Source organism: Carcharhinus amblyrhynchos, chromosome 33 (genome assembly GCF_965287045.1).
Source record: "Carcharhinus amblyrhynchos chromosome 33, sCarAmb.v2.hapA, whole genome shotgun sequence".
Taxonomy (NCBI): Eukaryota; Metazoa; Chordata; class Chondrichthyes; order Carcharhiniformes; family Carcharhinidae; genus Carcharhinus; species Carcharhinus amblyrhynchos.
This window is the reverse complement of record NC_137356.1, coordinates 5,448,775-5,461,011: the sequence shown is the minus strand read 5'-3', so window position 1 is coordinate 5,461,011 and position 12,237 is coordinate 5,448,775. Positions and strand designations below refer to the sequence as shown.

The following is a 12,237-nucleotide window of genomic DNA, read 5'->3' as shown; positions in this document are numbered from 1 at the left end:
TCTAAGGAAAGATGTGCTGGTGTTGGAGGGGGGTCCAGAGGAGGCTCGCAAGAATGATCCCAGGAATGAAAAGGTTCTTGTATGAGAAGCGGGTAAAGATTCTAGGCCTGTCCTCGATGGAGATTAGCAGGAAGAGGGGGAGATTTCATTGAAACACAGATATCGAGAGGCCTGGATAGAGTGGAGGTGGGGGAGATGTTTCCATTAGTCGGAGAGATTCGGATCGGAGGGCACAGCCTCAGAGTAAAGGGACGACCCTTTAGAACCGAGATGAGGAGGAATTTCTTCAGCCAGAGGGTGGTGAATGTGTGGAATTCATTGCCACAGTGGATGCCGGGCCATTGAGTGCATGTGAGACAAAGAGATAGATAGGTAAGGGGATCAAAGGTTATGGGAAAAGGTGAGAGAATGGGGTTGAGATACTTATCAGCCATGATTGAATGGCGGAGTAGACTTGATGGGCTGAACGGCCTAATTCTGCTCCTACATCTTACATGTGCTCAAAGATGGTCAATACCGACTACCTGTTTCTCTGAACCTTGACAATGTCATTGATTAGAAGTCGATGCCACTAACCTGGCAGTGTTAACCCCTCCTGCCCCAACAACACCTCCTTGGGCATAGTCCTTATCCTCCTGTGGTAGCTTGCCCACATTGCCACTCTTCCTGTGAGGACCAGCTTGATGAGCGTTAGTTGCCTATTCTCCCCGCCCTTTCCCTGGCCTCACCTTTTGCAGACACGTGGGACTATGTCAGTAAGAGTTACGGGGTTGCAGTCAGGAATATGAGCTTTGGCTCACCTCTCTCTTTCTCTCTCACACACCCATGTTCTGTCGAAGTCAGTTGCAATCCCAAAAGAGTCATCACAGGTGGAGAAGGGGCCTGATCCAGCCTCAATCCGAGCAGAAGGTGATGCCTTTACTCAGCGGGAAGGCAGAGTTCTCAGCCCTCCCCGCAGACACTGGTAAACAATCTGCTCACGGTGTAATGAATGGGGAGTCCTTGACCACCCCAGCTGAGATAGCAAACTGCAAAAGGGAACTGCAGCCAACTTGGGATTCTCCGTCTCGTTCTTTGTGTTATTGGAAAGAGTACAGTTGAGAGCTGGCTTGTGATATCAGTTCATTTGGCTGATCTGACACAGACTCTAAGACACTGAACTAACCCACCAGAACGGTCAAGGGAAAAGTGTCAGTGGTGTGTGTCAAGGTCTTCATTCATGAATGTTACACTTATTCCAGCTGGTGAATTCTTCCTTGGAGACTGTTAACATTGTTGGACAGCCCAGTTTGACAGATTACTTGAGCGGCTACTGCTAAAACCATTGGACATTCAATTCCTGCCTTGGGTCACTGTGTGGAGTCTGCACACTCTCTCCATGTCTACGTGGGTTTCCTCTGAATGCTCCGGTTTCCTCCCACACTCCAAAGGATTAGCCAGGCTAAATTGCCCCTTAGTACCCGAAGGTGTGCAGTTTAGGGGGATTAGCCATGCTAAATTGCCCCTTGGTATCCAAAACTGTGCAGGTTAGGGGGATTAGCAGGGTAAATACATGGGATTACTGGGATAGGGCCTTGGTGGGATGCTCTGTCAGAGTGTCAGTGCAGACTTGATGGGCTGAATGGCCTCCCTCTGCCCTGTAGGGATTCTATGCTTCTTCGATTCACCATTGACCAAGGAGCCATTCAGCTCCACCTACACACTGGTAGGTGATGGCCTAAGGGTATTATCACTAGACTCAATCCAAGATCTCAGCTAATATCCTGAGTTCGAATCCCGCCACGGCAGATGGTGGAATTTGAATTCAATAAAAAATATCTGGAATTAAGAATCTACTGATGACCATGAAACCATTGTCACAAAAACCCATCTGGGTCACTAATGTCCCTTTAGGGAAGGAAATCTGCCGTCCTTACCCAGTCTGGCCTACATGTGACTCCAGAGCCACAGCAATGTGGTTGAATCTCAACTGCCACTCGGGCAACTAGGGATGGGCAATAAATGCTGGCCCAGCCCGCGGCACCCATGTCCCACAAATTAATAAAAAAATGAATCCCAACTTCTCCCATTACAGAATCCCCACAGAACTGAGGCCATTCAGCCCATCAAGTCTGCACTGACCTCAATCCCACCTGGGCCCCACTCCCGCTCACCCTGCTGATCCTCCTCGCCAATCCACCTAACCCACACATCTTTGGAGCATGGGAGGAAACCGGAGCACCCGGAGGAAACCCACGCAGACACGGGGAGAACGTGCAGACTCCACATAGACAGTGACTCAAGCCGGGAATCGAACCCAGAACCCTGGCGCTGGGAGACAGCAGTGCTAACCACTGTGCCACCCTAAAATCTCCCTTGGCAGATCTTTGTTGTTATAATGCCATGGCTGGGATTCTCCGACCTTTCCTGCTGGGACTTTCTGCCCTCACTGCAGTGGATGAAGATTTGGCTGAGCGCCAAATTCTCCATCCTCAGTGGTGGGCTTGGGAGGGTGGGTGGAGGGGTTTGGGGGTGGGGGCGTCATATGTATGTGTGCAGGGGGCTGGCGCGAGCAGTTTTGGAGAATCCAGGCCCATAATAATAGTCATAAGCTCACCGTTCACACCAAGAGCAGGGAAATCATTAAACAGGGAGAAAAGTTGAAATGAAATATTGACGTGATTTGTTCTTTTGTTTGCTTTGAAGGGAATGCTGCTACCTGGACCTCCTGGACCTCAAGGATCTCAGGTAAATGTTTCTTACGTGAGGGCAAGCTTCTTCCTGGGCTTGAATACGCCTTAAAATTACATGTCCCGTGAGCCTCTCACCTCCAGACTGGGATCTGGAACCTCATGTGGTGGCAGAGATTCCCCCCTACAATTGAAATGTTTGGGCTCATTGGTTAATCAAGTTTATTGTCGCTCATAGAATCCCTGAAGTGCAGAAGGAGGCCATTTGGCCCATCGAGTCTGCACCGACCACAATCCCACCCAGGTCCTATCCCCACAACCCCATGCATTTACCCTAGCTAGTCCCCCTGACACTCAGGGGAAATTTATCCAACCCTTCTAACCTGCACATTTTTGGCCTTTGGGAGGAAACCGGAGCACCCGGAGGAAACCCACACGGACACGAGGAGAACGTGCAGACTCCACACAGACAGTGACCCAAGCCGGGAATCGAACCCAGGTCCCTGGTGCTGTGAGGCAGCAGTGCTAACCACTGTGCCACCATGCGCCCTATGGGTTATGGATCTCTGGGCTACAGCTTGATCCAGTTTATGAGGGATGGATAGGTCTCCATGCTTGGTCAAGTGAAACATCCAGGGACACATGCGTAGATAATGGAAAAAGGTGTAGGCCATTCAGCCCTTCAAGCCTGCCCCGCCATTCATGTTGATCATGGCTGATCATTGAATTCAATATCCTGATCCCCTCCCCCATATTCCTTCATCCCTTTAGACCCAAGAGCGATATCTAATTTCTTCTTGAAATCACAAATGATTTGATTTGATTTATTCTCACATCTTTTGGGATACAGTGAAAAGTATTGTTTCTTGCGCGCTTTAAGACAAAGCATACCGTTCATAGAGAAGGAAAGGATAGGGTGCAGAATGTAGTGTTACAGTCATAGCTAGGGTGCAGAGAAAGATCAACTTAATGCGAGGTAGGTCCATTCAAAAGCCTGACAGCAGCAGGGAAGAAGCTGTTCTTGTGTTGGTTGGTGCGTGACCTTAGACTTTTTCCTGACGGAAGAAGGTGGAAGAGAGAATGTCCAGGGTGCGTGGGGTCCTTAATTATACCGGCTGCTTTGCCGAGGCAGCGGGAAATGTAGACAGAGTCAATGGATGGGAGGCTGGTTTGAGTGATGGATTGGGCTACATTCATGACCTTTTGTAGTTCCTTGCAGTCTTGGGCAGAGCAGGAGTCTCTATTGATGTAACACCACTTGGTTCAATGGACTATATCCACTGTGCACACATTGGATGCGGAGATCTTTGGTCTCCAACGCTTGGGTTTGGGTCCAACTGAGACTGACGGGATGGAAATCCCCCCACTAAGTGGTGGTCTTCAAACCCCTCTCGATGACAGCAATCACCCTTGTCGTTGCTCATAGAAAATCTGAATTTTATGCTGAAACACAGTAGTAATCCCCTCCTTATGGCGAGTGGGACAATTGGTGGGCGAGGATTCTTTCTATGGCCAGTCTTTGGGCGCAGGCAGCGAGGTGGCGCAGCAGTTAGCACTGCTGCCTCACAGCGCCGGGGACCCGGGTTCAATTCCCGGTTTGGGTCACTATCTCTGCGGAGTCTGCACATTCTCCCCCCGTGTCTGCGTTGGTTTCCCCGGGTACTCCCATTTCCTCCTGCAGTCCGAAAGACGTGCTGGTTAGACGTGGTGGATTGTCCGTGCTAAATTCTCCCTCAGTGTACCCAGACAGGCGCAGGAGCGTGGGGATTTTCACAGTAACTTCATTGCGGTGTTAATGGAAACCAACTGGTGACACTAATCAATAAACTTTAAACTAAAAGCTTTTTTTAAAAAACTCATGATTTTAAACATGTCAATCAAATTTCCACTGAGCGTAATGTTTGAAAATGGTTCATTGCCTCCTCCCCAAGGGGCAATTAGGGATGGGCAATAAATAATGATAAATAAACTTAAGTCAATAATAAACTTAAATAGATTGGTCAGTGCCCAGAAAATGCTTGTTTTTATAGCACATCCTTGTTCAGCTCCTCATTTTGGTGGGCAAGATACGGATCTGAGCTGCAGGACCAGAATCTGGACTCGAACATTGTCTTCCGAGTGGGTGTTCGGAGATGAGATACGATGTTAGAAGGAACCAAGGAGATATTGAAAAGAAATTGCCGTCCTGCTCTTTGTAGCGAGACCCAACAGGCAACATTGTTTTTGGCTGGAGCTCGGGCCTCACTGTTTGTTTTGCTCTCTCACTGGGAAGAGGGACAAGTTTCCCACTGCTATTGAAAAGGATCTTGTTTTGGCTCCCGTTGCCGGCCTCAGATGATTGTAGCCCTTCTGGGTATCAGACCCTGGTTGAGTTTCTCTTTCAGAGTGCTCCGGCTTCGCTTGGCGGTTAACTCTCTCCGAATCCTGAGTCAGGAAGCAAAAGGAAAAGCTTGCATTTGCATAGCGCCTTTCACATCCCTGAGGAGTTTTACAATCCACTGAATCCTGAAGGTGCAGAAGGAGGCCATTCAGCACATCAAGTTAGGTTAGGTGGATTGGCCGTGCTAAATTGCCCCTTTGTGTCCAAAGATGTGTAGGTTGGGTGGATTGGCCATGCTAAATGTGTGGAGTTATAGAGATAGTGCCTCTTACCCAGGCCCTGTCAGTGTAGACTCGATGGCCGAATGGCCTCTTCTGCACTGTATGGAATCTATGAGTTTGCACTGACTCTCTGTCAGAGCATCTTATCCAGGCCCTGACCCGTAACCCCACATATCTACCCCACTGATCTCCCTATCCTACACCTCTTGGGGCACTAGGGTCAATTTAGCATGGCCAATCGCCCTAACCTGCATATCTTTTGGACTGTTGGAAGAAACCGGAGCGCCTGGAGGAAACCCACCTAGAACTGGGAGAATGTACAGACTCCACACAGACAGTGACCCGAGGCTGGAAGCTGGGTCCCTGGGACCCTGGTGCCAGCGCGCTGGCGGAAGATGTAGGTCATGCCAGGTCTCGAGCTGATAAGCTTGGCCGCGGATCCTGTGCAGTGCTGAGTGCAGTATACTGTGGTCCAGCATTCCTCCCAAATCAACACCACAAAATGCAAACAAATGAACCGCTCCTTCATCCCAACTGGTATTTTAAACATAAACTGTATTTGTTGCAGTGGCAACAGCCAAACCATTGTGTTTGAAGTGCTTTGGAACATCTTCATTAGGTATCCGATCTTTTATAAGTGCAAATCTATTTCTCAAGCAGATGTTTGTTATTGGATGAAGTTCTGGAATGATTGTCAAGTGTAATTTTGGAAGTTTAATCTGGGAGCGAATGCAAACTTGGAGAGATCTTAAAACCTCTTAGTTTCTGGGGCAATGAGAGCGAAACGCTGAAAAACCTCAGCAAGTCAGACAGCATCTGTGGGGGAGAAAATAGAGTTGATATTCTGAGTCTAATAAACCTCCTTGAAGTAAAAGCAAGTTACTGCGGATGCTGGAATCTGAAACAAGAAACAGAAAATGTTGGAAAATCTCAGCAGGTCTGCTATGGCTCCTGCTTTGCCCAAAGGAACTACAAAAGGTTGTGAACATACATAAGAACATAAGAAATAGGAGCAGGAGTAGGCCATCTAGCCCTTCGAGCCTGCCCCGCCATTCGATAAGATCATGGCTGATCTGAAGTGGATCACTTCCACTTTCCCGCTTTCTCCCCATAACCCTTAATTCCCCTGTCTATCAGAAACCTATCAACCTGTGACCTAAATATATTTAGCAAGGTAGCCTCCACCACTTCAAAGGGCAGAGAATTCCAGAGATTCACCACCCTTTGAGTGAAGAAGTTTCTCCTCAACTCCGATCTAAACTGCCCTCCCGCTTAGCTTGAGGCTGTGCCCTCTAGTCCTGCTATCCTTCCTAAGCGGGAAGAATCTCTCTACCTCTACCCTATCTAACCCCTTCATTATCTTATACGTCTCTATTAGATCCCCCCTCAGCTTACTAAACTCTAACGAGTACAGACCCAGTCTATTCAGTAGCCCAGTCCATCACACAAACCAGCCTCCCCATTCACTGACTCTGTCTACACTTCCTGCTGCCTTTGCAAAGCAGCCAGCAGGGCCCCACGTACCCTGGACATTCTCTCTTCCACCTTCTTCCAACGGGAAAAAGTCTGAAGACGTATCAACTGGTTCAAGAGCAGCTTCTTCCCGGCTGCCGTCAGACTTTTGAATGGACCTACCTCGCATTAAGCTGATCTTTCTCTACAGCCTAGCTATGACTGTAACACTACATTCTGTGACCTCTCGTTTCCTTCTCTGTATAGCCCGCAAGAAACAATACTTTTCACTGTTTGCTAATACAGTGACAATAATAAATCGAATCAGGTCTGGTAGCATGTATGAAGAGAGAATGGAATAAGAAGTCTTACAACATCAGGTTTAAAGTCTGCCAGGTTTATTTGGAATCACAAGCTTCCATCACTCACCTGTCGAAGGAGCAGCGCTCCGAAAGCTCGTGATTCCAAATAAACCTGTTGGACTTTAAAACTGGTGTTGAGAGACTTCTTACTGTGCCCACCCCAGTCCAACGCCGGCATCTCCACATCGGAGAGAGAGAATAGAGCCAACGTTTTGAGTCTGGATGACCCTTCGTGTGAACTAAGGGTAAAGAGAATCAGAAGAGATGATCAGGAGTAGCACAGCATAAATCCTTCCCGAGTTTGTTTTGCCCTTAGCTCTGAGGAAGGGTCATCCAAACTCAAAACGTTGGCTCTGTTCTCTCCCCACACATGCTTTGTGACCTGCTGGTGACCTCCTTTCGAGCTTGTCCCCTGGAAATACCCATTAAAAAAGTTCAGTGTTCTGGGAATGTTCTGGGAAATGGGAAGTGAAGGATTTCTGCTGTTTAGATATTTGGTTGTAGATCGTTCAGGCAGCCATTTGGATACCATTGCATCACAGAGCCCTCTCTTAATGTGTGAAATAGAGAAAGGGCACTATTCCACTCTTGTGAAGGAGTGAGCATCATTTGAAGGTGCATTTCTTCTCTGAGGACCCAGAGAGAATGTCGCCATCAAACCTTCTACTGTAGTTTACCCTTCCCGATTGGACCTTGGGATCCAAATGCCGTAGTTAAGGGCCCTCCCTTCCTTGCCCGTTGGTAATCCCACCGAGAGGAGTCTTCTTGAACCTCTGTGACACTGATGGAAAATCTTAGAGCCATCAGCACGGTGGCACAGTGGTTAGCACTGCTGTCTCTCAGCACCAGGGATCTGGGTTCGATTCCTGGCTTAGGTCACTGTCTGTGCAGAGTCTGTACATCCTCCCCGTGTCTGCGTGGGTTTTCTCCGGGTGCCCCAGTTTCCTCTGAAAGACATGCTGGTTAGGGTGCATTGGGCCGTGCTAAATTCTCCCTCAGCGTACCCGAACAGGCGCCAGAATGTGGCGACTGGGGGATTTTCAAACTAACTTTGTTGCAGTGTTAACGTAAGCTGACTTGTGACACGAATAAATAAATAACAGTGATGAAGGCTGGATGGGTGGGCGTTCCCAAGAACACGAGATAGGAGGAGGAGTAGGTCGTAGGATCCATCGAGGCAGCTCCGCCTTTCGATATGATCATGGCTGACCTTTGACTTTAACTCCACGCTCCCGCCTGCTTTCCATTTCCCTCGGAGACAAAAATTCTATCCCAACCTTAACTGTATTTGATGACGGAGTGTCCACGATGCACTGGGGTAAAGAATTCCAAAGATTCACAACCCTTTGAGTGAAGTGATTCCTTTACACCTCGGTCCAGAGCGATTGACCCCCTTATCCTGGTGATTCCGATTTCCCCAATCTCTCGGCGTCCGTCCGACCAAGCTCCCTCCAGAATCTGGAGTCTCTCAACGAGATTCTCGCTCTCCTTAACTCCACACGCTATTGGGTCCAATTCGCTCAGCCTCCTGTCATTGGAAGAGCCACGCATGCCAGTGGCCAATCCAGTGAACCGTTGCTGTACCCACCTCGAGTGCAGATCGAAATGTGAATTGGATTTCCCTGAGGGGCAATTTAGCACGGTCGATCCATCCAACCTGCACGCTCCAATTGGGTTAGGTGGATTGGCCGTGGTGAAGGCATGGGGTTACGTGGATGGGGCGGAGGGGAGGGCCTGGGTGGGGTGCCCTTTTGGAGAGCCTGTGCAAGACTGGATGGGCTGAATGGCCCCTTCCTGCACTGCCGGGATTCCATGGTGAGCGTCAAATATCACTGCAGACTCCGATAACCATCAGGCGATGTCCGATTCCTGACAAGGACTGTCTCTGAACTCTTTCTTACAGGGCCCTCCGGGATTCCCGGGATTGATGGGACTGCGTGGACAGCCTGGTGACCCTGGACCGACGGTAAGCTACGTTAATTATCCCTTATCCTAGTTGCGCGTGGATTGAATGCCCGGCTGGGCTGTTGAACATAGCCACTCTTGAGGGAGGGAGATGGTGATGATGATGTGTTGAGGCCTGTTATTTTTAACCTCCCCCTCCCTCCCTCCCTCCCTCCCTTCCTCCTGCACCCCCGCCCCGCCCCTCCACCGTTGCTAGGCCATCACCATGGATACAGCGGGATTCTCCCATGGGTAGGGAGTTGGAGATCAACAGATCTGAGGCAGGTGTTGTGGAGTGGCTCGTGTGGACAGCAGAGGTCATTGAGAACCCCTTCCTTCAGAGCCCCTGACAGGAGAGGAATGAGGGGGCAGAACATTCCCCCCCAGGACCGAGGAACGTCCGTGTGTTCTGGTGCTCAGTGCTCTCCAATGCTCTTCCCTCTGCCATAAATACCACAATATAACGGACAGCTCTGAGTGTTGAGAATGGTGACCATTCCAAATAGACGACTTTGAGCTAATGGATGGTTTGAGTCACCTTCCCCTCCAGTGCGGAATGCCGCTTACTGCAATGGCAAAGCAGCAAAGCCAGTGATTTGAGACAGAATGATGTGTCTTTGAGATAAGTATCAGGGAGTGACAGAGGCCAGTATAGTCACCCTGAACCCCGTGTAACTCACTACCCAATCTCAGCAGCACTTTGGGATATCTGAGATGGTTCATGCCAGAATGTGTCAGACAATTAGTGTATCTGATCGGAATTATTGAATTTTTAATATAAATAAATCCTGATGATTAAATCACCCTCCCTCAGTCCTCCCCGATCAATCCTGTTCTTTGTTTTGTGTTGGTTTCTCTCTTTACTCTCACCATCAATTCCCCCTTTATTCCTCCATCTTTTTCATTCCCTTTATTTCTTTCTCTTCTCTTTCTCTCTCATTGCATGTGTGTCCCTGTGCACGTGTGTGTGTGTGTGTGTGTGTCTCTCTCTCTCTCTCTCTGTCTCTCTCTCTCCCTCTCTGTCCCTCTCTGTCTCTCTGTCTCACTGTCTCTCTCTGTCTGTCTGTCTGTGTGTGTGTGTCTCTCTCTCTGTGTCTCTTTCTGTGTGTGTGTGTGTGTCTCTCTCTCTGTCTCTCTCTCTCCCTCTGTCTCTGTCTCTCTCTTACTTTCTGTTTCTCTCTCTCTCTGTCTCTATCTCTCCCTCTGTCTCTATCTCTCCCTCTGTCTCTCTCTTACTTTCTGTTTCTCTCTCTCTCTGTCTCTGTGTCTCTCTGTCTCTGCCTCTGTGTCCCCCTCTCTCTCTTTGTGTGTGTCTCTCTCTCTCTGCCTTTCTCTGTGTGTCTCTCTCTCTGTGCCTGTGTTTGTGTGTGTGTGTGTGTGTGTGTCTCTCTCTCTCTCTGTCTCTCTCTGTCTGTCTGTGTGTCTCTCTCTCTCTCTGTGTCTCACTCTCTGTGTCTCTCTCTCTCTGTCTCTCTCTTCTTTCTCAGTGTCTGTCTCTCTCTCTCTCTCTCTGTGCGCGTGTATGTGTGTCTGTCCTGTCTCTGTTTTCTTTCTCTCTTGTGTGTGTGTCTCTCTCATCCCTCTCTCTCTGTCTCTGTGTCTGTCACGCTGTCTCTCTCTCTCTCTGTATGTCTATATGTGTGTCTCTCTCTGTTTTTGTGTGTGTGTGTCTCTGTTGCGTACATGTGTGTGTTTCTCTGTCTCTCTGTGTGATAAGCAGAGCCACCTCACTGGCAGCTGCCTGAAGGTATGTTCTGAGGGATGAATCCAGACCCTCTCCACACAAGGAAACCATGTGTAACCCCCTGTGGGGGATGTCTGTAGCTGGAAGCTTTAAATGTTCAACTCATTATTTAGAGTTTAATTTAGATGTAAATGTCTCTCAGCCTGTTGCGTTTACCTCAACAGTCCTTGCTCGCTTCTGAAAAATGCCCACATTTGACAAATGTCACCCTAACTGTCTAACTATATATAGAAATGTAACAAGACTGCATCGCTGGCGAATTAAGGGCTGATCTGCAGGAGCACCCTCAAGCTTTGTTTATTCTTACATTTCTGTTGCACGGACGCTGATGAAGAAATTACAGCTCACAAAACAGGCCATTTGGCCCAACTGAACCGTAGCAGCTCCTCGTGAGTCTCGTCCCACCTTGCCTCGTGCAGTAATTCGGAAGGCGTCCCTGTACCTGTTTCTCCTCGGCTTCGACAATCACTATCCTTCCCCTCTAACCGCGATCTCCTTCGATTTAGTTTATCCTCGTCGCCAGTGTAATAAATTGAGAAGTAGCTGATTGTGGCTTCAACGAGAAACAGTTCGTTAAATAATTTAGTGCGTGTAAAGCTGCCATAGTCCCAGGTCAGGTGACCACAGTCTGCTGTCCTCTTTTGAGGGGGAGAGCTGACTGGTAGTGATTTAACCTGAGGATCACCACACCTCGCACGCGAGGGGCAAGGTTAGGAAGATGGACTCTTCATGGAAAACCACAGCCGGTACGGGAATTGAACCCACGCTTTTGGAGCTGCTCTGTGTCACTAACCAGCTAACCGAGTTGACGTACAAGATAAGAGTCCGACAGAACTAATGCACACGTCTGCTCTCTTTCCCCCTCACCGGTTCCAACTAAGGATCCTCCCCGTCCCAGAACGCGCACCCTTGCACCTGATTGGCCATGGGGGTCTGGCCCGATCGCATAACTCTCAAAGGATCGTCCCATTCAAGGGTTACCACCCTATATCTCGTCCTACCAGCCTAACCTTCTGTTCCTCTCTCCCTCATGAGTTTATCTACCTTGCCCTTAAATGTAGCTACACCATTCACCTCGTCCACTCTCTGCGGGAGCGAGTTTCACGTTCTCCGCACTCTCTGTGTAAAGACGTTTCTCCTGATTCTCTGTCTGCATTTATGAGTGACCCTCTAATATTGATGGCCCCTAGTTTTGGATTGGTAACTCCAACTGAAATGCCACCTCCCCCAGTTCCCGTCTTTATGATGTGAGCACCTTGACATGTTAAAAACCTATGGGCTACAATCCAAAAAGTGTTTTAAGAGCCATCTGGTTTAGCTCAGACTGATCCGTGTCCTGGTGTGTACACTATCACTACCACTTCCTTACCCAAGTCAATTGCAAGCAAGTCACTCCCACGTCTGACTGGGTATCAAAACTGTCCCATCGCTAAAAGGCCAGGTTGTTTTGTAAGAATGCTGTTGG

General features: G+C 48.9%; 1 protein-coding gene across 1 annotated transcript in view; it reads left to right on the top strand.

Moving 5' to 3' along the window:
* LOC145361085 (uncharacterized) overlaps positions 1-12,237 on the top strand; it is a 266,002-nt gene that overhangs the window by 109,010 nt on the left and 144,755 nt on the right. The window contains exons 10-11 of the mRNA XM_080216669.1: positions 2,686-2,727; positions 8,988-9,050. Coding sequence (XP_080072795.1) covers positions 2,686-2,727; positions 8,988-9,050 — 105 coding nt within the window. The remainder of the gene's footprint in view (positions 1-2,685; positions 2,728-8,987; positions 9,051-12,237) is intronic.